Source organism: Pollachius pollachius (genome assembly GCF_949987615.1).
Source record: "Pollachius pollachius genome assembly, chromosome: 7".
Classification (NCBI taxonomy): domain Eukaryota; kingdom Metazoa; phylum Chordata; class Actinopteri; order Gadiformes; family Gadidae; genus Pollachius; species Pollachius pollachius.
This window is the reverse complement of record NC_136940.1, coordinates 23,845,597-23,872,366: the sequence shown is the minus strand read 5'-3', so window position 1 is coordinate 23,872,366 and position 26,770 is coordinate 23,845,597. Positions and strand designations below refer to the sequence as shown.

The 26,770-nt window shown below is 47.8% G+C and overlaps 2 protein-coding genes across 2 annotated transcripts; one reads left to right on the top strand and one right to left on the bottom strand.

Moving 5' to 3' along the window:
- Positions 1-3,356: 3,356 nt before the first annotated feature.
- Positions 3,357-19,568, bottom strand: cbarpb (CACN subunit beta associated regulatory protein b). The gene is made up of 11 exons (XM_079740102.1): positions 19,478-19,568; positions 18,121-18,429; positions 16,226-16,298; positions 13,407-13,555; positions 11,675-11,736; positions 11,063-11,225; positions 9,350-9,521; positions 8,511-8,657; positions 8,180-8,393; positions 7,321-7,519; positions 3,357-5,082 (listed from the first exon to the last, which is right to left on the bottom strand). The coding sequence occupies exons 3-11, from the start codon at positions 16,271-16,273 to the stop codon at positions 3,573-3,575; spliced, it is 2,664 nt and encodes an 887-aa protein (XP_079596228.1). The 5' UTR covers positions 16,274-16,298; positions 18,121-18,429; positions 19,478-19,568; the 3' UTR covers positions 3,357-3,572.
- A 776-nt stretch (positions 19,569-20,344) lies between these two features.
- On the top strand, positions 20,345-26,504 carry atp5f1d (ATP synthase F1 subunit delta). Its single transcript, XM_079740106.1, has 5 exons — positions 20,345-20,561; positions 21,363-21,516; positions 23,567-23,655; positions 25,922-26,049; positions 26,361-26,504. Exons 1-4 carry the CDS (start codon positions 20,445-20,447, stop codon positions 26,042-26,044), a joined length of 483 nt encoding a protein of 160 aa, XP_079596232.1. The 5' UTR covers positions 20,345-20,444; the 3' UTR covers positions 26,045-26,049; positions 26,361-26,504.
- The last annotated feature ends 266 nt before the right edge of the window (positions 26,505-26,770 follow it).

The window sequence follows — 26,770 nt, the reverse complement described above, 5'->3', positions numbered from 1 at the left end:
AGTCTATTAAATGTGCATGGTCTGCCTTTGCTCCAGCTAACCCTTTTAGTTTCCTAACACCGCCGGTGCTTTAGCCTCATGCGGCCGCCTACCGACGTGAAATTAACGTCGCCATCCCACTCTCGTGAAATTGTTCCAAAAAGATCAAGCATATCACTTAATTTGCATGTTGAATTATTTTTATTGATTTTTCATATTTTGTGAATTTAGTTTGTTCGTGATTGAAATAGACTAAAGGTCTGCAAGTACCAAATATTTAAAGTTTTGAGATATGAGAATTTAATTGAATTGATGGAAATAAAGGTTGCTAATTGCTGAACCAAAAGCACAGACAAAGAATAAAGACATGGAAACTAGTTTGAAGAATAACTTCCAGGAAAATGAATTATTTGTTGTTTCATTCATTTATTTACTAGTTGGAAAACCAAACAAAAATAATGCTCAATACGATTTGGTCCCAAAAACCAGGATCAGCAAAGGCAATGTTATTTGAAAAGCTTGTAGAGGGAGAGGGAATAAAGGAAGTTAAGTAATTAACTAACAAGCAAGAAATACATAAATATATATGTATCTGTTTTACTGTCATGGAATTATCACAAATCCTATCATTTACAGCATCTTAGCAACAGTAGCTTTCATAAAACATAAAATCTGGCCATACCATATAGCTAAAATATCTACCTCTTTGGACAAATGTACGTTGCCTATGGTATTTATGAGTCAGTACAGTAATATCTGAAAAATGACCAAAAATGTACTAAAATGTTAACTTTCATGCAAACCTATGCAGATGTATGCATCAGTGCATTCAACAGGCTACTGGTTAATACACACACACACACACACACACACACACACACACACACACACACACACACACACACACACACACACACACACACACAGTTTACCAGTGTCCCCAGTACGCCTACAATATCTGTCTTAGTGTAGTGGAGGACAATAGACTACGTCTGGCTGCTGCAACATTGTGCTTGACTGACACACCGTCGTATCGCTCTCTGTACATTTGCACCGTTGCGCAACTTTTGGTGATCCTCTTTGCTATCCCCTCCACTTGTTTAAGCCATCTGTGATTTAAAATGGGAGGAAAGGCTGAGTTTGAGTGATTAACTCTATCATCTCGACCGTTGTTGAAGTGGGATGTGAGATGTTGGATGTATTTCTGTCTGGTACACACTGACAAATGGCTCCTCTGTCATTTCTTTATAGTAGAAAATAAAACAGAGAGAGAGCAAATACAAGGAAGCACAGCGAGGCAGATTTATTTTCTCCATGGTGACATAAGTGTTGGGTCTGTGTGTGTGTGTTTGTGTTTGTGTGTGTGTGTGTGTGAATGTGTGTTCTCACTATCAGCATCCTGGTCCCTTTTAAAGCCCATTGAAGCTCTCATCTCTCAATTTCCCTTTCATCTCACTCATTGTTCTCTTAATGAGGCGCATGGCTACTGCATTTGGAGTCCCACACACAAGCACACGTACGAGTGAGACAATGTCCATCAGTGCACGGGGGAGAACTGCTGTAATTGGGCTGGAAAAGAAGCAACACACTAGCCTCCTCCAGTAGTATTAAAGTATTAAAACGTTGTAGCGCCTACATTAATACTGCACCGCGCGTTCCCCTCTCAATACAACCCTGCTACCCAGTAAAACCGCATGTTATACTGGCTATAACAAGCTGCTATACTGGCTATTACAGCCTGTTGAGGCTTGTAGCAGCCCTTCAACCTAGCAACTTACCTAGGGTGAATGAAATGCGGATGAACGCTAGGTGAACAAGGCCCACAGGGAGCGACCAACAACACAGGGGGTGCCCTCTTCTGCTCTCTCTCTCTCTCTCTCTGTCTCTGTCTCTGTCTCTCTCTCCTGTTGTGATTGATATTCAACTCCATCTTCCGGGGATGGATGCAACGGGGAGGGTCGGACAACCTCAGAGAGGGTGAATCCGGGTGACGTAGAGCCCGTTCTCTTATTCCCCTGGAGATCTGGACTGAAGACCATAAGCCTTGACTAGCCTAGCTCGAGCTAAAGGCAAACCTGGGTTTCAATGCTATGGGTTTTAATGCTATAAACACAAGGCCTTCTTGCCTTGTGTGGCCCATGGCACGTTATGTCTGGGACGGGCAAATAAATGTCACCTTTGACCTTCTGTTTAACACATAGGTCTGATGACGATTGGGCGCACAAGCTGCTGCCAAGTAAAGCTCGCCTCGCAAGCCCCATGCAAAAGAAAGCATTCTGTTTCCATGAAAAAGAAAACATCTATCAGCGTTTCAAACAGCAGGCATGTCATCAGCCTATTCTCAGGTGTAAGTGTTGGGAAGAGTCATAGCTTTTGGAGTCAAGCTTTATTTTCAGAATGTGTGCGACTCTAGGCAGCTATCGAGTGTCTTCGAATGCATTAATACCAGCATCTCTAGTTTCTTACAGCGGCCAAACCACAAATTACATCATAAGCATGAGATGCGTCTAACCGTTTTTTCGGCCCTTCCTCCCCAACCCTCGACAAAATGCACACAAAAATACTTCCGTCATTGATTCGGAAAAAGAGTAGCTCTTCCGTAAACCAAAACAAACCCGACATCATTTCGGGGTAAGGTTTGAAAACCATGGCACAAAAAGAAATATAAATACCTTGTCACTTTATATAGAACAGCTTCTATGGTTTCTATGAGAAAAACAGAAACATTTTATGTTTCGGAGCTCCATGCCCTTCCATCCGGACGTCCATTCAGTCTGAATGACAGCACGTAAACAACCCTACATCTCTGGTTTGGAAATTACACATGAATTTGATTCTCAGTCGCACGCTTGATTCGCTTCCTTTTTCTTTCTTTTTACAATTTCCAGGAAGCTTATAATCTCTCTCTCACCCCTCCCTCCAGTATCATATCACATACCATTTCGATGGATTCAGATGGGTGGAAAATATATTAGGCCATGAAAACAATGAGTTATAAAACAGTTCACGGAGTATTGGTATTGAACTGGCAGATTGTGTCCAGATTTACAGATTCTTAAATGTTTTTTTTATCTAAGAGCACCTGGTTTCACAGTGGATCAATTAGTGCAGAACAGCAGTACATGATAGTTGATGGCACATAAACTATCCTCAAGACACACAGAGAGAGAAATACCGGGGGAAAATAATTGTATATTCTAATCATTATCTTTAGCTGATTCGTGAATTGGAAACTAAAACATTGACTTCCCCTTTTTTTACTGTGATGATACAAGCCATGTTCACAGAAGCTGGCTTTCCGAAGTTAAAAGCAAAACAATCCAGAGACTGTATCGTTTTTGGTTATGCTGCCGCTTATTCCTATCCACATAACGAATCGCTGTTCCCCCCCCTCCCCCCTCCCCGCCGCCTGTGTTTCTATACGCTCGAGCACCACAGAAACACTTACCCAGGTCTGTCGTCATCTAAACTGTCCATGTAACCCACCGTGCACGCTATGTGGCCCTGACACAAGACAGAGATGAGAGGGAGAGACCGTAGCTCAGGTACCGCAGGAGGAGAGTCTAGAGGGAGGAGCGGGGCCGCGGCCTCTGCTACACTGGGCTGTGGTCCGGGGAAGCGTGCGCCACCGTCACCGCCGTGCACTCCAGCACCGCCGCCGCCGAGTCCCTGGTCTGCCGGAGGCCCGCGTACAGCCTCTCGTCCAGGCCGGCCGCCAGTTTGTCCGTCAGCTCGGCCGTGAAGGTCTGCGGGCCGTAGCGCCGGGAGTCCGGGAGCGAGGGCGGGGAGATCGAGCGGCCCCGGCCCTCCTGAAGGCCGGGGCCCTCCTCCGGCCGCCCCTCTGTCTCCGAGACGGAGCGAAGTAGAGGAGGAGGGGGAGGAGGAGGAGGAGGTTGGGTCTCCTGGCCTCCGTCGCCGCCCCCCTCCCCCAGGGGCCCCCCTTCCTCCTGGGTCTTCACGGCCGCCGCGTCCGACAGCTTGGGCGTCCCGGGGGCGCTGGCGGTGCCGTCGCTGGCCTCGTCGTCGGGCGCGCTGACGATGCGGGGGAGGGTGAGCTGGTAGCTGGCGTCCGACAGGTAGCTGACGCTGTCACCGCGGCGCAGCGGCGTGCGCTGCCGCTCGAAGGACGAGTGGAAGTGGCGCACGCCGGGGTCGCTCCACTGCTTGTGGCGCTGCCACTGCTTGCGCAGGTGGACGCGGGAGCGGTGCTTCTTGGCGGGGGAGTCCTGCTGGTCGAACTGGGGGTCGTGGCGGAGGAACTCGTGGAAGAGGGCGTCGGTCCGCTCGTCGATGCTGTAGTCGCGGCGGTGTAGGGTCAGGGGCGGCGGCGGAGGCGGCGGCGGCGGCGGCTGGGCCGTGAACATCTGACCGTACGGGGCCCAGCCCAGGGGGCCCGCGCCCGTCGCTACGGCGACCCCGCCGGTGGCCCCGCCCGCCGCCGCCGACAGCTCCTCCTCCGGCTCCTCCTCGGAGAGGTGCGACGACTCGAAGCTCTCGCCGACGGTGCTGCTGCGGCCGGCGCTGGTGAAGTGGTGCCGCCGCTCCAGGGCGCTCCGGTCCTGGGGGCTGCCGCCCGCCCCAAAGAGGCGGAGCTCCTCCGGGCCGCGGCACGGCGCCTCGATGGAGGCGTAGCCGCTGTCCATCTGCAGCAGCTTCCGGTTCGCCGAGTCCACGCTGCCGCCCTGCCTCTTCTTCTTCCTCGTCACCTCCGGCCCCGGCTCCGCTTCCTCCCTCGGCCCGGTCGAAGGCTTCGCTTCCTGCCCTTCCTCCGCCTCGTCCCCCAGATCCTGGGACGGGTAGCTGGGGAGCTCCCCCCTCGCTGCCTCAGGGCGGCCCCCCAGCGAGCACACGCTGTCGGCGTCGCTGCAGACGGAGTTGCGGTCGTTGTTGCTGCTGCTCTGGTCCGAGGCGGCGTACTGCTCCAGGGAGGCGCGCAGGTTCCAGATGTCTCGGTACACGGCCTGGGAGTCTGGGGGGTCCGGGGGGTCGCCGCTGTCGCCGGCGGCCAGGCCTGGCGTCTCGTCCTGGGGGTCAGGGGAGAGGCCGATCACCCCTGGACCACCAGGGCTGCGACGCGGCTCCACCAAGACCTTCACCTCTAACCTGAGGTGTTGACACGGGGACGCACGTGACACGCACACGCACACGCGCACACACACACGCAGCAGCGCACGGACACACACACACACACAGCAGCGCACGGACACACACACACACACACACACACACACACACACACACACGCACACGCACACACACACACACACACGCAGCAGCGCACGGAGACACACACACACACACACACACACACACACACACACACACACACACACACAGCAGCGACCGGACACACACAGCGATTTAGGAGGGGAGGAACAAACAGGAAGAGAGAAAGGAAAAGAGTTTGGGTCGGAGAGATGAACACAAGCACACGCACGCACACTCACACACACACATACACACATCACAGACACAACACAGGGGTCAGTCATGTTAAGTCCTCCGGTTCTTTTTGCGGAACAAGAATCAGAATCATTAACGGAGCCAAGTTTATGATTTGCATTTTTTTAACAAAATGTTAAATAATGTTCTTAGTTAGTTAGTGGTTAGTTTGATTTGTGTTAGCCATGAATGAAAGGCTCAATGGACATGGGAATTGCGTTTTAGTGATTAGCCCATTGCATCTTCCAGGAAATAACCTATATAAAAATAAAAATAATGATTTATAGGCTATATAGATATGTTTATGATAGGTAGGAAGCGCTGGTTTAGTTTCCTTACATATTCTACATTGTAGTAATACAAATCTTTGTTGTTTTAGTAAAGGTTACTATTTGTTTAGCCGAAACGTGTTTGTTGAAGTAAACAGGCCATTGGGGAAATAGACAACTCTCCAGAATTGGAAAGTGTACAAAAATAAACCCAGCATAACATCCGGGAAGTCCCGTTCATGGGAATCAAAAGCAAAAGCAGACTTTTTGAGAACGTCTGATTCCCCAATGGTGATGTATCTGAGTGGGACCGGTGTACAATATGTTGAATAATGCCGGCTAATGCGTTTCATGTGGTCCTCAACCCACTGGGGTGACAGGTGGCTGAGAAAGGCTGCAGAGGGCTCGTTATGTGAAGCGATGTTCCATTATGGCTTTTCTCTCCCAACATGTAGCATGAAGTGAAGCAGGCCAGCCTTTTATGAAATGACGAGAATTAAGAGCATTCAAAGCCGACGCTTGTTGATTCATTGGTAATTTCACAGCAAAAATTGAAAGTGTCTAATGTCCCTGTTCATAATAAACGGTGCGTTAGTCAAGCGATATCTTTGCGCGATTTAGTCAAGCCAACGACTACATTCACTTGTGGCATGATTTTTTAAGGCTTTGAAAAGAGAGTATTAAACTATTTATTCAAACCTGTCTTGTGTAGTGCAGTCCCTTCAAACCCTGGGGCGATTACTACTTTAGTGCAGAACGGACTCAAGAACTCAAATGAGACTCAACGTGGGTCTGACTTCCAAGCAAACCTTTGTGTCTCTCTCACTCAGGCCGAGAAGGTGATTTGCAGTAACCGCTGGGGCCGGGGCTAGAGTTTCACCTAATTCGTTTCTGTTGATGTACTGCACTGCTGAGGGGAGGAAGAGCTCAGTGGAATGACAAGGTAGAATCCCTCCTCGAGATGCGCTCCGATGATCGTGTTTCACCAGCGCTTCACAAACACGTCCTGACAAGTTGCAACACGCAGGGGGAGAAAGGGAAGGGCTTTCCGGGAATCGTGGAGCGGTGCTAGGGCGAGTCTAAAAAGGTATTGTGCCATCAGTGTGATACAACAGCTCCTGATGTCTGAGTGGAGAAGCTGATTATAAATAAAATATGGTTATATTCGCCCCGGTTTAATGCTGCAACATGAAACCCACACTGATTGGTTATCGATTCCTCCCATCGCCACTCTTGATTCACTGACTTTCTGCTGGTTTGCGAAAAAGGCACAATGTCGAACGGTGAATCAAGAAGAAGCACGACGCTGAGTCGAACCGCACCGACTATTGCCCCCTTGGAATGCCTTTTCCGCGGCTATTTATTCAATTCCTCCAATCCACACATCTAAATGTCCAAACGTGATGCACATCACACCCATTTCAGAACCAAAATAAAAGCACTCCTCAAAACAGAAAGCTAGACGAAAAGCCGGTCCTTCAGTCGTGGACAGAGCGTGCGGGGGAGTAAGGCCCCAGAGGGGCGGTCCGGTCCAAAGCAGAGGGGCTAGTCCCCCCTCCCGCTTGTGGACGACGGGTGTGTGACAGAGCAAAGCGGTGGCAGGGATGAATGGCAAGCCAATTAAAGATACCTGCCGAGGGAGGGTGATGGTGGACGCGGGCTGGTCGGGTCAGAGAGGCGCCGGGCGGTCACGCGGCCGGGGCAGTAGGCCACGTCCTGGGTGCGGGCGATGTACTGGATGAGGTCGTCGTGGTGCGCGGCGTTGTCCTCCTGGTCCAGGCTCTCGCTGGCCGCCCGCTGCCGCTGGAACTGCCGTCTCTTGGGGGAGCCTGGGAGACGTAATCTCTGGTCAGTTCAAAGTCATCTCAGACGGGACGAGAGGAGGCATCCGATTGAACGCGTTGAAATGTGGAGGGGACTAAAAGGTGTGATTTCAGAGGATTTGGGAAAGGAGATTCTGTGATTGTGTGACTCCCCTTCCCTTCGTGCATGGGGAAGCAGTTTGCGTAAGTAGTCGTGAGGGTGTGTTTAAAAATAGGAATGAGAATGTGTGTGTGTGCTTGTGTTTGTGCGCGTGTGTAATGAAACGTGTTGGCGCCACCCAGTACGGGGCTTTAGACCTTGGACAAGACAAAGTTCTGCGTCACGGAGCCATCTGTGGGTGTGTGTGTGTATGTGTGTGTGTGTGTGTGTGTGTGTGTGTGTGTGTGTGTGTGTGTGTGTGTGTGTGTGTGTGTGTGTGTGTGTGTGTGTGTGTGTGTGTGTGAATAATGTCTGCCAAGAGCATGGCATCTCCCAGTTGATTCCTGTGCACCAAATATAGCACGCTGAGCACACTCGAGTCAAACAAAGCGAAGACCGCTTAAACGCGCTCGGTTCCGATCGCTGTCCGCGAAGAATAATGAATAATGATTCTACCCTCCCATTCTTCCGCCAGGGACCCCAGAGATGACGCCCTGAGGCGCCTCAAAGCGCTTGGCGTCGCCTACCCCTGGTATCCAGGCTGGAGGCGCGCTGACTGCTGTCCAGCTTCCACTTCTTGATCTTGAAGTACGGGCTGGCCCCCTCCAGGCTGGCGTGGCGCCGCAGCTTGGTGAAGAACTGAAGCACGGGCCCCTGAGCCCCCCTGTCACCGGGCAGGCCCCTGGAGCCCGCCTCGGCCAGACCCACGCCGGTGGGGCTCATGGCCCCCAGGATCTCGATCTGGGGGAGACAGGGAGGAGCCGGGGTCAGTGAGAAGACGAAGGGACTGTTTTCACGGAGTTGACCCCCCCCGGACCAATTCATTGCCGACTGAGTCCCGAGTGTGTGTGGACCTACGGAGCTGGTGCTGCGCTGCTTGGTGCTGGGGGCTGGGGGGGTCCGGGTGAAGCTGGGGTCCGCCGCGGGGTGGAAGGGGTCCCCAGGCAGCCTGGAGCTGGGGCTCAGGCTGCCCACAGCAGCCTGGGACAGGGGGCACAGCATGGGCTGGAGCGGGGAGCGGGGAGAGCCACGCACACACGCACGCAAACACACACACACACACACACGCACGCACGCACGCAGGCACGCGCACGCACGCACACACACAGACGCAAACGACACACTCACACGAAAACGACACACACGCACACACACAAACACACACACAAACACACCGAAGCGCAAACTCACGCAAACACAAAGAACACGCCCAGAAAACCGAAGTTCACATGTTAAAAAACATAAAATGATTGTTTCAGCCGCAGTTGGCGTCCGGTTTCACGCGGCCGTACGTGTGAAACCATCCCGCCACAGCACTGCAAGTACCGCGTCTTCTGCTATATGACGTCCATTCTAAAGTGAGGTGGTTTCACAGACCGTGGTTACATCTATCTACGGCGAATCAAAACCCAGCAGCATGTACAGCCTTCGAGGGATGAATAATGCAGGGTGCATAGGGGAGTCATCCGTGAACATAGCGCATGAAATTAGCCTTTAGAAACAAGACGTGCCCCCCCCCCCCCCCCCCCTCCCTTAGGGTACATTAGACTGATACATGGTCTGACTCTCACCCGCGTGATTGATACTGTAATCCCCCCCCCCCCCCCCCCCCCCCCCACACACACACACACACACGCACGCAGCCCGGTCCTGACTAACGACGCGTCAGGGGTAACGAGCCGGGTCAGGCCCGTCACCTGGAAGATGGAGAGCGCGGACTTGGTGGCGGGCCGCGTTGCCATGGTGATGGTGTTCTCGGCCGAGTCGCACTCGGGGATGGTGAGGATCTTGAGGGCGGGGGCGGGGATGTGGAGGTGTGTGAGCCGGGCGTTCTTCAGGTGGTGGAAGTCCCCCTCGGTGAGGGTGTACCTGGGTCGGGGGGGGTGGTGTTAGGAGGTACCGGCTGAATGGGTCAGAATGGGTCATCTCTGGGATCCAGTCCTTTTACTGTGGTACATTACGTTTACATTTAGGGCATATAGCGCTCGCTTTTATCCAAAGCGGCTTACAAGAAGCACATTGGTCAGAAGAAGGAGAAACAACAATATACCGCTGTCGGTGCAGTAAGGATGTTCATAGAACATTTTAACAGTTGCTAGGTGAACCGATCCCCTGTATGCAACAAAGCAAGGATGAGACGGTACACAATGCTAAGTACTATTTATAAGTGCAAGGACGTGTTATGGTAGAGTATTCAAAATGGTAATTATGAAGTGTATTTCTAAAGCGACGAGCCCACACAATGTCGATTTGTCCGTAAATGACGCATCTACTTATCCCAGCCTCCAACAACAGCATTGGTCCAAACAAATACGAATATGAGCCATCAGACTTTACATATTAGCCTAAAACCGGATTATCTCGAGTCTGCTTTGTGAGACTACAAAAAGGGTAATAATTAACATACACAGATTCCACAATACATCAGTCACCCTTTTCAAAACAGCTAATCCGCGACATCGTTCAAAAAACGGCATAAGAAAAACCCTTGCTCGTTTTTCGCTATTCAACATGTCTTTCACATTTGCTCCTCAAAGAGAAAACGTTTTGAGTCTGGCGCACGGCAGCTGATGCTGTCATTTAGCAGGGAGAATAATCCCTGAGAAGCCGGAGCACATCATAGTGAAGAGGGGAAGAATGGTTATCCACAGGGTGACTGGTTGGCTTCCTCGGCAGACTGATGCATTCTGACCTCATTAACTTAACCCTCTATTCACTGACGGATCCATTAGATGGAGACAGAATAAAAACACTTGCATTGATCTCGGCGAGAGAGAGGACCGGGGCCGGTGTGTATATATAGGCCGAATGAGAGTTAAACAGGAAATAACAAGGCTTTATGGCGTAGCGGCCAGGGTGTTCAATACCAAGACAAAAGGATGCAGGTTTGGTCCCGAACGCCTTTCAGTGACCCTGTAGGCGCCCTTGAGCTACAACGCCTTCATTACCTGGAACTTGTCTTTTTAAATGTTATGCTTATTCGGACAATAGCATCTCTGAAAATACAAACTTTTAAGACTGTCTGATGTTGTGCTTACACATGTTAACAGTGACTCTGCATAGCTCAACTAGACCCTGCATAGCCTCACCCCTACCCTCCCAAAACACAAGCACGCACACACCACTCTTGCACACTTATTGTATGTAGTACGTCCTTGAACTTTCAAATAGTACTTAGCATTGTGTAGCATCGTATCCTAGATATCTCTGTTATATACAGGGAAGGTTGTAACCTAGCGATTATTAGTGTTTGCCACCTGGTTATATGAACATCCTTACTGTACACACAGCATTATATTGTTGTTGTTTCTCTTTTGTCTGACAAATGTACTTATTGTAAGTTGCATTGGATAAAAGCGTCTGCCGAATGCCCTGAATGTCGATGTTAGTGAGACCGGTGCGGGGCTGACCTGCGACCTTTCTCCTGGGCCTTCTTGCTGTGGTCGAACAGCGCCGCCTCGTTGAAGGAGACGCGGCGTCCGGCGGTCCCCGTGGACAGGAAGCGGTCCGTCTCCTGGTCATGGGCGCCCCCCGGGGAGAGGCTCTCCGACTCATCCACCCTGATGGTGATCTCTGGATCATAGAGATCCACATAGAGATAGTAAACGGACTGCATTTATACAGCGCTTTTCCGACCAGTGGCCACTCAAAGCGTTTTTTACAATATTGCCTAACATTCACCCATTCATGCACACATTCACACACCGACGACGGTGTCAACCACGCAAGGCGACGGCCAGCTCGTCGGGAGCAGTTGAGCTAGGAGGAGCCGGGGTTCGAAGTAGCGCATTTCCGGTTAACAGCCGTCCCACTCTTCCTTCCGAGCCACATGCCACCCGATAAATACAGGGGTAGCCACTTAGCGCTTTGGCCTACATACACATCACATCCTCCAAACGGTTTCAAGTCCACACATTATTTAATATATGCGCATGCGTTATGTATATTTTACGACTCCTTCGCGGGCATCCTTCAACGCCCACACCCCCTGCACCGCATCGTCGTTCCCCGTCCGGGCTCACCGTGCGTGGGCTGAGAGTCCTCCAGGTAGGTGGTGTTGGTTTTCTCTGGGTCATCGCTGGCCCTGGGGCACACGGGCAAGACATGGGGATCAATGGAGTGACGTGATTACCCCTGAAGTCTGTGGCTCTCATCTAGGGAGCCCAACAGATACCGTCCACCAACCAAGACCAACACGCCCGAGCCAAGAGTCTTGGATCAGACCCTTTTTGCATCACGTTTAATAAACATTTGTGCGCCATCTATACCGATACGCTATGATTATGTCAATTCCTGTATTTATTCTGGGGAAAATATAGCTGTGGCACAAATGAACGATATCTAGGGCAGTCATTGATATAATCAAATGAAATGCAAAGACAACATTGTGTAATATCTCAAATACTTCAGCTTAGATTGCGGGTTTAGGTGGAGAGAGAGATAGAGAGAGAGGACCGTCGGCTGATATCAGGCCTAATTGGTGAGGATCTTCCATGCATGCTACTTAATTAAACCCCAAGCCCCAGCCCAGCTCCTTCAGGAACCGATAAGGAACCTAAACCTCTTCCCCACCAAGCCTCTCCATCTGATTCCTTTGTTCCGTGCAACCAGCTGTGGCTGCAAAAGTGCATGAGCGTGTGTGTGTGAGACAGAGTGGTTGTGTGTATGTGTGTGCATGTGTGAGACAGAGTGCGTGTGTGTGTGTGTGAGACAGTGTGTGTGTGTGTGTGTGAGAGAGAGTGTGCGTGGGTGTGTGTGAGACAGTGTGTGTGTGTGTGTGCGTGTGTGGGCGCGTGTGCGTGCGTGCGTGTGTGTGCTCCCCGGCCCGCATGCGCGGCTGGGCTGAGATGCGAGATGAATCACCGCCGGTGGCTGCTTTGAAATCTCATTACAGTCATCATTTGTACCAGTCTGTGCACACAGCCCTTTCTGCAGCAGCCAACCACCTCGATGCCTGCTCCCTTCCCCATCTCCTACTACTACACTACGCTACACTCCGTCTTTCTGCACATTAAAGGCACGGCTATGGGATCCCATCTGCTAGCGCACGGCGGCATATTGAGCGTCCAGGCATATTCTGTTGGTCTGCCGAACAACACTGCTGATGAATCACAAATAAATAAGGTGCATGAATATTGAATGCAGGTTTTTGTGTGTTTTTTTTTATAAAGCAGCCCAGTTGGAACAGCACAGTCTGTTCCGTACCGGGGAGTGAGCCACTTGCCCCCCTCTCCTAGTAAGCGGGGGGAAAGACGTCTTAATAGGTACACGGGGTGAGATGCACAGGTGATTCGCCTGATTTGCAAATCTAATGGTTTCTACTTAGCGCGCAATTATACAAGGGGAGCGCTCTCCAGAGCCAAACATGTGGGGGAAGTGCAAGGTGCGAGAGAGGTGTGTCTGTGCGTGAGTGTGTGTGTGTGTGTGTGTGTGTGTCTGTGTGTTATGTCAGAGAGAGGGAGAGAGACAGAGAGACAGACAGACTTTACCTTCAGTAGCTGGAGTCACGAAGACAGTAAAGGAGAATGGATGGATGGAAATGTTAGATGAATAGATAGACGGATGGATGAGTGGACGGAAGGATGAATAGATAGACAGATGGATGAGTGGACGGACGGATGAATAGATGGATGGATGGACGGAGGACAGATGGATTTGGAGCTTATTAATAGAGAGCATCCTGTGGATGGACACCGAGAGTCCAAAAGTGTGGGCGTCCTGTGTGCCGTCGGGACGCCCGGACGCCGTTCTCACCTGCCGTATCGCTGCCCCCGTCGGCCGGAGCGGCGGCAGACGAGCAGGAGGACGGCGATGATGACCAAGGTCCCTACCAGAAAGATGGACAGGATCACCAGGAGCAGCACGTAGCCATCCTGCCTCCCTGTCGCCCCTAGAGGGATCCCCTGGGAACACCACACACACACGCACGCACGCACACACACACACACACACACACACACACACACACACACACACACACACACACACACACACATATTTACATTTACATTTAGGGCATCGGCAAGCTTTTATCCAAAGTGATTTACAATAAATACATTTGTCAGAAGAAAGTGAAACAAAAATATGTCTCTAGTCGGTAGAGAAAGGATGTTCATAGAAGCAAGTGCCAAGCACTAACAATCACTAGGTTAACCCATTCCACGTATACAACAAAGATAGCTAGGATAAAATGCTACTTTTAAGTGCAAGGACGAATAACATACAATAAGTGCAATGCTATACAATAAGTGTAAAAAATAAATTAAAAAAAAGTGCGTAAGAGGGTCTTGAGTCAGCAAGTCTTGAGTCTTGAGTACTTTACGGAAGCTGGCGGACGCTCACCATATACAGTATATACAACTAAGTGGAATCTACAACCCCAACAACCTTACAATAACCAAACCTCCATACATCAATACACACATGTAGGTTGAACTCTGTCGTTAAACGAGATCTTTAGGCACCCAATGCACAGTGGAAAGAAGACCGTTTATTTCTGGGGATTCTTCGGCCATGGGGAAAAGGTTGCTGGAACAGTGCACCATTTCACCATAAACACATCGAGAAGAGGAGGCGCCAACGGACTTTGATTACATGCCAGATGAGCTTTGGAGAGGAAATGGAGGCACAATTTCTTCTTCAGCCCATTTGGAATAAGCCAGATGTTTGATTTGGGCGTCCACGGATGTGGTATTGTGTTTGACCTCGGCCCATTGTCCACTCGACCCAATGATTTCAACAGCAATCGGTCATCAGAATTGAAAAGTGATGGAACAGAAAGAAATAGCAAAGAAATCTAGAAAAAGATTGTTGTTTAAAATGGTGGCAACGGGGAAGAGAAGTGAAAGGTAGGTGGCAAGGGAGCCGAGAATAGAAAAAACGATTGCAGCAAAGAATAAGAAATATTTGACAAAAAGGGGATGAAAAAAATAATAGGAAAACATCAAGGCCTTGAGGAAACCACTTGTAGATTTGTGGCCAGTGTTTTCTCTCAAAGAAGATGAGAAAACCTGAATCTCTAGCCCACAAAAATAATTTCCTTTCCCACCCCTCATTTCTTAAAGTGAATGCCTTGTTTTCACTAGCAGGTCAGAGACAGGAGATAAGTAATGTACCGATATATTTTAGGGTTTTCAGTTAAACGCATTTAGCAGACACTTGATTTACAGACAATTCAAGATAACCTCTGCAAGGTTATCCTCTTGCTCATGGGCACAGACAGGAAGACTGCAGACATCAGGGTTCAGACTTTTTGGCTGGGAGGCCAACACAGTCAAACACCCTAACCACTACCCCCAGAGTATGCTTAAAAGCGTGAAATAAACAAGTGTGCATACTGATGTTCAGCAAATGACGACTACTTCAAAGAGGAAGTGATTAATAAGAGTGCTTCTCGGTCTAGGGTATGTGTGATATGCCGCCATGTAGGGCTATGAAACATGTTTATGAACATACAGTAGTTGGTAAAACATGTTTTACCAACTACTGTATGTTTGTGTGTTACCTTTATATTAAGAGTTTGGTGCTCACAGCGATCTATAAATCCCATGGTGCCATTTATCAAGATCTACAAGGGCTAGCATCATGTTCGTGAACCTTGAGATCGAAAAAGCTCTCGGCAAGAGCGAATGAATGACAGAAATGGCTAGGGGCGGACCATTAACAGGTCTTTTGTAGGAAACATAATAATGTTGTGTATTTTTTGTTGGGTTGCCTACAAGGGGTTTGTATTTTGGTCAATTCTGTAATCATGCTCGCATCAATACCTTCATTAGGAGGGAAATGAAAATGGAAAGGCACAGCGTTGACGATGACACTTCTCTTTGCCGAATACATCAGAACATCAAAACAAAATGCATTAGGGCTAATTGGCTTCAGGGCCGCCAGGATAAATGGTGCACTCCCCGTCCTATTTTACAATTGTTTGGTTTGTTTAATAGAAGTTCTAGCTCAGAGGATGGGCAAACAAATGAAGGTATGACTCACTTCTGTTCATATTACGTCAAAAGCTATTTGTCTTATCCATTAGAAACCATTAGAGAGATGCATCAATGTGTTTTCCAGTGTGTAAGACACACTGTATGTCCCCAGACAGTCCGAGCTCACTTTAAATGCACGCATTGTGGAATAATTGCATCGCTAATATGTGGTAACACGCTGATGTCAGATTGAAAAACATTGTATGGGCTTGGATGTGCCCTTTGTATACAGGACAGTGAAGAGAAACAGAGAAGAGAGGGAAAGGCATGCAGCACAGGATCAGGTCGCTACGAGGACTACTGCCTACATGTTGAACACACTGACGCGTTGAACAGCTAAGATGTTGTAATTTCTTTGAGAAGCAAACTTAAAACTGCGATTGGATAAGGGATTGAATTATTGCAGGCACAGACCAGGATGTTCCTCATTAACTAGTCTGTCAGAGAGAGGAAGCACAGCGACATGGATACACACACACACACACACACACACACACACACACAAACACACACACAAACACACACACACACACACACACACACACTCACAAATGAACATGTTCTCTGAGAAGAGGGCCGTGTTGACAGACTTACTGTGGAGTTTTCTGGTAGGATGTTCCAGACGGCAGACTCATTGCTCATGGTCCAGGCCAGCAAAAGGGTCCCCCTGAGACAGAACATATGGCAGGAGAGACAGAGAGCGAGAGAGGGGAGGGGGGAGAGGGAGGAAGAGAAAGAGAGTTGGTAAGAGAAAGAAAGAGAAAGAGAGGGAGAAGAGAGAGGGAGAGAGAGAGAGAGAGAGAGAGAGAGAGAGAGAGAGAGAGAGAGAGAGAGAGAGAGAGACAGAGAGAGAGAGAGAGAGAGAGAGAGACAGAGAGACAGATGGTGGAGAGGTAGAGGGGGGAGAGAGAGGGGAAAAGGAAGTGATAAAGAGTGATAGAGGGAAAGAACAAGATAGATGGTAAATAATATTGAACTAAGACATGGTAATAACAGAGTTGTTAAGCACAGGAAAGGAGCCAGGCTAAAACTATGCACACATGACATAACATTATAGCAAAACACCAAGCAAGAGGTGTACGATTAGGCTGAATGCTTGCTTGTACAATAGCCTACACATGGTATGAGTGGATCCCATTTCTCTAATTCAATATGCTATGAGTCAACATCTATTGTCTAACATAGACACACATTCGACGCACACACACACACACGCACACGCACACGCACACACACACACACACCTAAAGCAAACAGGAATGCCACTGTTACTAAGCAGTTACAGCGGTGAGGCCGACGGCCACAGTGTTACTGCTGCTATGCGTTCCCTCATACAGATCATGGCCATTAACATCACTTGAGTCGCCAACAACCCATTTGGCCACACAAACTAGCACCACCCCAGCACACACACACACACACACACACACACACACATACCGTCTCTGTCGATTCACTCACGCAGCACGGAGAAGCCAAATTCTTGCACCGCTCAGCTCCCACTGTCATCCTGCCAGCAACTGCACCACAACATCCACTCTACCCCAGCCAGAGACTCAACCTGTAGGCTAGCACCACAGCAAACCTCTCTCTCTCTCTTTCTCTCTCTCTCTCTTTCTCTCTCTCTCTCTCTCTCTCTCTCTGTAGTTATATCCTTAGCTCTCTCTCAACCTTTAGGCGACCATCACAGCAAACCTCTCTTTCCCTCTCTCTCTCTCTCTCTCTCTCTCGCTCTCTCTCTCTCTCTTTGTCTCTGTATCTTCCTCCGTAGCTATACCCTTAGCTCTGTTTCAACCTGTAGGCTAACACTACAGCAAAACTCTCTCTCTCTCTCTTTCTCTCTCTGCATCTCTCCCCAGCGCTAGCTCCTTAGCTCTCTCTCAACATGCAGGCTAGCACCACAGCAAAATGCCACAGCACCACAGTAAAGCTCTCTCTCTCCCTGTATCTTTCTTCCCGCCCCTCGCTCTCTCCTTACGTCGCTCTCTCTTTCTCACTGCATCTCTCTTTACCTCTCAGCTCTCTCCACCTGTAGGGTACCACCACCACAGTAAAGCTCTCTCTCTGTAGCTCTCTCTCCGTCTCGTTCTCCTCTTTATGCATCTATCTCTCTCTCTCTTCCTATCTCTCTCCCAACCTGTAGGCTACCACCACAGCAACGCTCTCACTCTCTGTAGCTCTCTCCATCACTCTCCCTCTTTCATGTATGTCTCTCTTTCTCGCTCTCTGTATCTCTATGTAGGTCTCTCACCATCACTCTCTCTCTCTTTATGTATATATCTATCTCTCTTGCTCTGTCACCATGTCTCTGTCTCTGTCTCTGTCTCTGTCTCTCTCTCTCTCTCTCTCTCGCTCCTAGCCTAACCCAACCACCGCCACCCTCCCAGCCCTCTAGAGCTGCTATGCTCCTCTGTTATAACAGCCCTGTCACAGGCAGGCTGCTCTTCTGTGTTCACAGCATTGTCCCAACACACCTGCTAGTGTCTTACCCTGGCGGAGGGCCGTGTGAAGGAGCTTTGTACGCCTGTTTGTGTGTGTGTGATCTTCTTCGCCGTCTCTCGGCACCTCAGCTCTCTTGCAGGAGCAGCATCAGAAGCAGGGGCAGCATCCTCAGCCCGGCTGGCTCCAGCCCCCTCCCCCCTACACGCCTCCCTCCTCTTCTTCCTCTTCGTTTTCGTGGTGTCCTCCTCCTCCCCTCTCTCTCTGGGCCCTGGCCGGGCGGGCTGGGCCCTAAGCAGCAGGGCTCCCCTGGGGTGGGCCCTACGACCGGGGGTCAGCAGCACAGGCTTGAGCCATGCCTGGGAACAGCCAATCAGAGGACACGGTTAGTTGGTAACTCTGTACGGTGAAAGCCGGGCCACCGGTCTCTGGTGAAGGGATGGAGACACGATCTGAATACAGTGGCGGGAGATCACACACGTGGAGTATATTTAGATATATCGGAATTCGATGTTTCTTTGGTGCACAGCCTTGGTTAAATGGGTCTCATTATCAATAGTGTGAAACATTGGAAGCACACTTTGTTTACAATTTGAGCTTTGTAACGGACGTAAAATACCAATCGATTGGTTAAGCGTCTTGAAACGCAGAGCTTTAATTCTAACAGGTATTAACTGATAAATAATTCCAGCCTCATCGCTTTGTGGAAAGTGCTTACAGCGTGCTATTTCCACAGCCCTGTTAAACACCAAAGTCACCGATCCTGCTGCTTGCATGGGGCTTAATCGTGTAGGGCTATGAACTTCAATTATTGATTTGCAAAGGAAGCAGAAGGGGGGATTCTATGGTATTAGGCTCATTTCATGTCCGATCATGTTCTTCTCTCGTCCAGGCTCTCGTAACGCTTCGAAGCAACATGCGGGTTGCTATGGCAGGAGGCAGCAGAAACTGTAGCCGTAAGAATGGATATGTGGTAAAAAAGACTGCGTTAGAAGAAACCCTTCATAGATACCGACAGGAAAAGACACGAATTACATCATTCACAATGATAGAACCGCACCAAAGCAAGCAGGTTTGATGCAATTGCGTGAATTCAATAATCCTGCAGAAATGAACAGCGGCTCTGACTGTGGAAGCTCATGTTTTGCATTAAAAGGCAATAAAAAGGATCGCAACATGCCGCAATAGATTGCTTGAATTTATTTTAGGATAGGATAGGCCTATGTCTAAACGCATTCAACATGCTGGACAAAAATAACAGTCCTAATAAAAGGTGACATGTATCTTAGCTTATATAGCTGTTGCTTATTATTCCCATCAGCGTGCAGTGAAACCAGCCTTCTCGGGGAAAAAAAGGTATGCGCGATATATTATTATCATTCAAATATATATCATAAAGATACTCACCTAAACGAATCATGTGGTCCATACATCAAAACGGTGTGTTCTGTGGCAATAACCCGAAAATTCTCACGGAACCCTTTCATTTACATTTTTGGGACTAAGTATTTATGAATGAAACCTATTGCTGAAGACACACCCACTCAGTGAGACCCACACCACGTGACACGCTGCGTCTTCGCCTGAGGACACGCCCACTTGGCGATCGATCGGGCGCTCCTTTGTCGTGATTGAGATCGTCCGTGATGGAAATATGTCGGGAGGATACCCCCGTGAGTTCGGGATGACTTATTAAGGGGCCTATGTCTCAGTAACCAATATAATACCTTCAGAGGTTTTCTTCTTTGACTTCTCACATTTAGTAGCGTTTTGATAATAAATATAGACAGGCCTACATATAGGGACAAACAAATAGCATAGGCCATGAATAAGACATATTGCACATGAAGTAGGATCTCCCATGACGAGATTCAAAATTGAATAAAATTGTAGATGTTTTGACGAATGGCAAGTGCATGAGAATGGACAATGTCGAAAAGCGTTGTCTCTCATGATAGGCTATGCTTTTGCGCCATCCGCTGGTAATGTACAATTATTGTCGCTACTAGTTAATAAAAATGTTTGCCAGTCAATGCCAATTTTGAATCCTAGGCCTATTCCTTATCACGCAAAGGGTTCAGTTCAAATTATTAATAACATTTTTACTCATACTATAGCCGTGTTTACTGCATGCTGATCAGCTGTGGCGGCCGGGTGACGGATAAATGGGCCAAAGTACTGTGCGTTGACTACATTTCCCGGCATGCGTTGCGCTTAAAAAAAGACTACACAAACCGGCAGGACCCACACACAGCCGTAAAGCATTGTGGGTAGGTTACCAACGTCCTTGTCCTAGCAAGCACACACCGACTGTCTCACGTTGGGATCTCCGCAGTCCACCTCTACTCCTATTAACACCCGTCTGTCCCGCAGTATGATGGCAGCCAGGTTCCTCCGTCGCTCCGCGCCCATGCTGAGGCAGGCCCGCTGCTACGCCGAGGCTGTCTCCGGAGGCCCCCAGATGTCCTTCACGTTCGCCTCCCCGACACAGGTAGGAAGGGACGGGGAGACGGGAGGCTTCTGAGGCCTAGCTAGCTGAAGCCGGAGCTGGATGACTTTCTGTGCACAAAACGACCGGTGCTGTTCAACGTAACCACACCTGACTTCTTCATCGTTGATTTGAGCCTTTCGTGATGATGCATGTGCCGCTGGCATTTCTGCACGGCGTTTCTGCCGTCATTGAGGACTTGTGACGGACGTGTCTCTTATATGTAGCTTATAGCTTGTTAGCCTAGCCGCTCGTGATAGATGTCAAACTTGACTCTGACTTGTCATTGGCGCTTTAACTCTTTTAAAGTTCCAAACAAAACGCATATTGAGCACAAATACAAGTGGTTGAATCGCAGCGCGTCCCGGGCTAATGTTGCTGAAGGCCTAGGTCTGCCTGTTTTGGAGGAGTCCGCTTTTGTGATGTTGGATTCATACACTCATTCATTTGAACATTTGACCTTTGAATCGAGTTGGCGTTTAGTTAAGGATGTTAAGTTCTGCATCCATGTCATTCTTTGAAAGTGTACGTGAAGCTCTGCGTGAACGACTGCCGTGCCCTTGACTTTATAACACATGGTCTGCCATCGTCTTTAGTAATCCCTTTCGTTCAAACTAGATATGTAACGTTTAATGATGCATGACACGCACATTTGCTGCTAATGAATGACAAATAAAGTATGTATACATATATAATGATGTATGTATTTGTGTATAATATAATATTTTTAAGATAAATACACATCAGGACCAACATCATGCGCTTGTAGCCATCCAGAGGTTAACCCCCAACTCCCTCTTCCAGGTGTTCTTCCAGGGGGCGAGTGTAAAGCAGGTGGACGTGCCCACCCTGACCGGGGCGTTCGGCATCCTCCCGGCCCACGTGCCCACCCTTCAGGTGCTCAGGCCTGGGGTTGTCACGGTCTACAGTGACGAAGGCGTCGGGGCTAAATACTTTGGTGAGCTTTTGGTCTTTCTGGGATAACTTTCCAATGATGTCGGAAGCGCTGTGCAGCCAGTACTACTCACACTGTCATGCGTGAGTGTGAGTAGTACTCACACTGTCATGCGTGCGTCGTCTGTGAGGGCAGACAATTCTCCAGCACTGAAGATGTTTAGATGTATTTGTGCACATTATTGACCAGGCTAATATTTCACCACTGTGCATACTGGGAGTGTTTATGGAGCACCCCTGTGGTCACCCTACTCATGTTATTGTGTATGTTCATGTATCCAAATTATTTGTCTCACTGGATGTGCGTTTATATGCAGCTCATCCAGCAGGGGGCAGTGAAGTAATGAGGATGAGGATTGTGAGCATTTTTGAGTTGCTTTTTTTTTAGGGGTCAAATTTACCCATAAATGGGTCAAATCCTCGACTGATTTTAAGAGATATGTTGGTAGAACGGTCAAACAAAGGCTTTCTCCAATTGAGGCATGTTATGCAACACCACTACCTCACTAAATGCCAAAAAGGACATTTAGTCAAAGAAAGTAGAGATACTGATAGAACCAAGGCCTTTGTGTTGATACGGTTATTACCCTGGCCTTTATCATTGTCAATTGCCTCATTCTACTAAATATTCCCTCATTTATTTTTGCGGTTACACTTTACATTAATTAACCATAACTTACCTTAATTCATGCAGTATTAAGCATTAATTTAGTTAATTAACTCTAACTACTGGTCTAGAAATCCTTTGCTCATGGTGTTAATGTGTGTTCAGTGAGCATTAACTTAGTCAATGACCAGTTAACTACTGGTCTAGTGATCCTTTCCTCATGGTGTTAATGTGTGCAGTGAGCATTAACTTAGTTAATGACCAGTTAACTGCTGGTCTAGCGATCCTTTACTCATGGTGTTAATGTGTGTTCAGTGAGCATTAACTTAGTTAATGACCAGTTAACTACTGGTCTAGTGATCGTGTACTTATGGTGTTAATGTGTGTTCAGTGAGCATAAACTTAGTTAATGACCAGTTAACTACTGGTCTAGCGATCCTTTACTCATGGTGTTAATGTGTTCAGTGAGCATTAACTTAGTTAATGACCAGTTAACTACTGGTCTAGTGATCATGTACTCATGGTATTAATGTGTGTTCAGTGAGCATTAACTTAGTTAATGACCAGTTAACTACTGGTCTAGTGATCCTTTACTCATGGTGTTAATGTGTGTTCAGTGAGTATTAACTTAGTTAATGACCAGTTAACTACTGGTCTAGTGATCCTTTACTCATGGTGTTAATGTGTGCAGTGAGCATTAACTTAGTTAATGACCAGTTAACTACTGGTCTAGTGATCGTGTACTCATGGTGTTAATGTGTGTTCAGTGAGCATTAACTTAGTTAATGACCAGTTAACTACTGGTCTAGTGATCCTTTACTCATGGTGTTGATGTGTGTTCAGGGAGCATTAACTTAGTTAATGACCAGTTAACTACTGGTCTAGTGATCGTGTACTCATGGTGTTAATGTGTGTTCATTGAGCATTAACTTAGTTAATGACCAGTTAACTACTGGTCTAGTGATCCTTTACTCATGGTGTTAATGTGTGCAGTGAGCATTAACTTAGTTAATGACCAGTTAACTACTGGTATAGTGATCGTGTACTCATGGTGTTAATGTGTGTTCAGTGAGCATTAACTTAGTTAATGACCAGTTAACTACTGGTCTAGTGATCCTTTACTCATGGTGTTAATGTGTGTTCAGTCAGCATTAACTTAGTTAATGACCAGTTAACTACTGGTCTAGTGATCGTGTACTCATGGTGTTAATGTGTGTTCAGTGAGCATTAACTTAGTTAATGACCAGTTAACTACTGGTCTAGTGATCCTTTACTCATGGTGTTAATGTGTGTTCAGTGAGCATTAACTTAGTTAATGACCAGTTAACTGCTGGTCTAGTGATCCTTTACTCATGGTGTTAATGTGTGTTCAGTGAGCATTAACTTAGTTAATGACCAGTTAACTACTGGTCTAGTGATCCTTTACTCATGGTGTTAATGTGTGCAGTGAGCAGCGGGTCGGTGACAGTCAACGCTGACTCCTCGGTGCAGCTGTTGGCGGAGGAGGCCGTGCCCCTGGACCAGCTGGACATCGCAGTGAGTATCTCCGACCCGCGCCGGCCTCCCAGGGCTCCTCCTTCACTGAGGACGGAGACGAACGGCTCCGGAACACGCTTCTCCAATGGGATTAATAGTATTGAGGACTTTGGTAGCCGATGGGAAACGGCGTCAGGAACTGTGGACCTTTAACCTGCCGACCCTCTGGGCCCTCAGGGACTAGCGCTTCTCATTTATACAAGCCTGCTTGACTTTTAAGACCTGGCTCTTGGTTTTGATTTCAGCTTAGGCCTACTGCTTCTACATGCAATGCTTTGTTTAATTTCAGAACGGATAACGTTGAAATACATTTTTATTTCTTTTTTTATTGTCCATTTCATTGTTTGCAGGTGGCTTGTTGTAGGATACAACTCGTCTCTTGTGTTTTGAAGGCATAGTATGCAATGTGGCCTAAATAAAGGGAACTGTAGGCATGTCAAATGCCCGCGCGTGAGGCAATTTATTGTCTGGTTTTAATGAGATTTATGTGACGAGATGTCATCTATTTCTGTGAGAAACAGCTATTTGACTGTGGAGTTTTAATTTTCTCTGCGATGACCCCCTTGTTGGAATCAGGTCCCTGGTGAGAGAACTTCTAGGCGATGTGTGATGGACAAAAGGGGGCAACGTGTAAATGTCAGTCTTGTTAATACTCTGCCGTGCAATTATAATCCAGCGGCATGGAGGCGTCTCTCTCCTTGACCTTGAGTGGGGCGAGTGTCCGCCGCCAAGTTGACTGGGGTGGCGTTAAAAGGCGTGATTATACCGGCCCTCGTCTTTCTCAGACCCTGGGTAACAGCGGCCTGCACAGCCCTACTGTTAATAAGCAGGGAAAGGTCAGTCACAGTTGAGTTACAGCGAAATGGTCAGCCCCCTGCCGCAAGACCTTTTGACTCCCAGCTATGTTTGGCATTTTGCCTTTCTAATCACTACTGTGACAAATGAAGCTTTCAGAGGCCAGGAAAAATAAACCACGGTTCGGATTTGCTACGCTTGTACTTTCCATCGTTTTTTCCCGGTTCGCTCCCCACTTGACCTCGCCGCGCCGCCTTTTAGGGACCGTGCTCTGTGCTAACGTGCGCTATGCTAACGTGCGCCGTGCTAACGTCGTTTCAGCACAGCGGCTCCTACGGGTTCTGCTGTTTCACAACCCCGGTTCCAGCCGGATCGCTGGTGCATTGTGTAACAGTGTGCTGATACAGAAGCTGTCCATGCAATTTAAAGGTCTACTTTTGTGTTCAATATGGATTACTTCTACTTGCCATCATTACGTTCCCAGTCTTTTTCTTGGTGAGATATTGATGCTGTGATGGAAAGCACAATAAGGTCCGTTACTTGTGGACTTTACTCGGTACGCAATACTTGTAATGGATACTGGATCCATAAAATTCATTAAAAGCAATGCATCAGACCGGGATACGTAATGTACACTTGGTTTAATTGGTCCGTATGACCAGTGGGAGATAATGGTATACATCTCTGGTGAATTTAGCTCTATATGCTACATCAAACCTAGTGGCTGATTTGTGATCAATTTCTCTGTGCAATATATATGGCCGTTGAAAGGGAGATTGTTTTCTGGGTGTGTGTGTCTGGGGTAAGAGGAGGTTCATGTATTGTCCAGTTCTATTTAAAAGCTATTTTAAACATTGTCCTGTATGGATGCATGGTCGTTTTTTGAAGACCCATTAGTTGACCTCCAGTAAAAAACAAAACGTTATTTTTCAGAGATGGCCTCTGCATTTGGCATTTCTAATAATTTCTGTGACGACAAATGAAGCTCACAGAGGCCAGAAAAACGTTCTACGGTTAAACAAGCTGGTTTGGATTATGCGATTCCTGTTCCAGCCAGATAGCTGCTTGCGTTGTAGTTGTAACGGTGTTCTAATGCAGTAGCTTCTTCTTGTAGCTACCATCATGTCTGAGTGACTTGAGGGCTATTGATTGGCATGGATGAATTGTATATTGTAAGTCCATGCACTTAAAAATAGTACTTATCATTGTGTAGCATCCTATCCTAGCTATCTTTGTTGTACGCAGGGAATGTGTTCACCTAACAATTGTTTGTGCTCTGCTCTCAGTTCTATGAACATCCTTACTGTACCGAGCTATATATTGTTTCTCCTTCTTCTGACAAATATACTTATTGTAAGTTGCTTTTGATAAAACCGTCTGCTAAATGCACTTAATGTAAATATAAATGTTTTGTCACTTTTTGAGATCCCAGTACTTGACCCCCGGTTAAAAACCCAAATGTTCTTTTCAGGCGGCCAAGGCCAACCTGGAGAAGGCCCAGTCCGAGATGGCCGCTGCCGTCGACGAGATGTCCAAAGCCGCGGTGCAGATCAGCATAGACGCCAACGAGGCCATCGTCAAGGCCCTGGAGTAGACCTGGTATGTGACCTCAACACTAGAGAGCCAGCGTCCCACCCACGTCTGAGCTGCATATATATACTATAGTGATGCTCTTGCATAATGATAACGGGGCAATGTTCTGTTTTATTCTATTCATTTTCTGCTCTGAAGTTTATCTCGGAAATGGAAAAATAACAACTGTCAGATATGCTGAATGTTAATTATATTCACCAATGTGTTTCCATTTGAAGATGTTTATTGTTCTATAAAGCAAGAGATGATGTGGCAATTATGTGCCCAGAATACCGAAATCCTTCTGATGTTTGTCTCATTTTCTCTTGTTGTTTCAGGTGCGTTTTCATGTTGGTTTAGAGAAACCGAAGGCAGTCCATCTTTGTTTCCCTGGCGTGTTCATGTCGGTAACCGCAAGATCTCGTTGCTTGCTTTGTACAGTGGATAAAATTACTAATAAATGTATTTGGAAGAATATGTGATTATTGTCTGGTTTAAATTCTTTATGAAAAGCAACCTTCTTGTGTTCATTGTTAAAAAAAAAAGAATAATGAAACTATCAACCAATTCTCCTTGTGGCCAATAGGTGGCAGCAGATATCCATATGTACTGTGGCTGATCAGTCCCTAAGACGCAAATACTACTACTGTCAATTTATTGTAGATGGCGTTTATTTTGCAATGCATAACAAGGAAAACTTTATCTTTTGTTGTGGACTCTCAAATGATAACCGTATGAGTTCTGCACC

Coding starts and splice junctions, on each gene's coding strand:
- cbarpb (XM_079740102.1), bottom strand. CDS start 16,273: ATGAGCAATGAGTCTGCCGTCTGGAACATCCTACCAGAAAACTCCACA. Junction 9,522..11,062: donor GCCCAGGAGAAAGGTCGCAG/GTCAGCCCCGCA, acceptor CCCCCGACCCAG/GTACACCCTCACCGAGGGGG. Junction 7,520..8,179: donor CTCCAGCCTGGATACCAGGG/GTAGGCGACGCC, acceptor TACGTCTCCCAG/GCTCCCCCAAGAGACGGCAG.
- atp5f1d (XM_079740106.1), top strand. CDS start 20,445: ATGATGGCAGCCAGGTTCCTCCGTCGCTCCGCGCCCATGCTGAGGCAG. Junction 21,517..23,566: donor CGTCGGGGCTAAATACTTTG/GTGAGCTTTTGG, acceptor TAATGTGTGCAG/TGAGCAGCGGGTCGGTGACA. Junction 23,656..25,921: donor TGGACCAGCTGGACATCGCA/GTGAGTATCTCC, acceptor TGTTCTTTTCAG/GCGGCCAAGGCCAACCTGGA.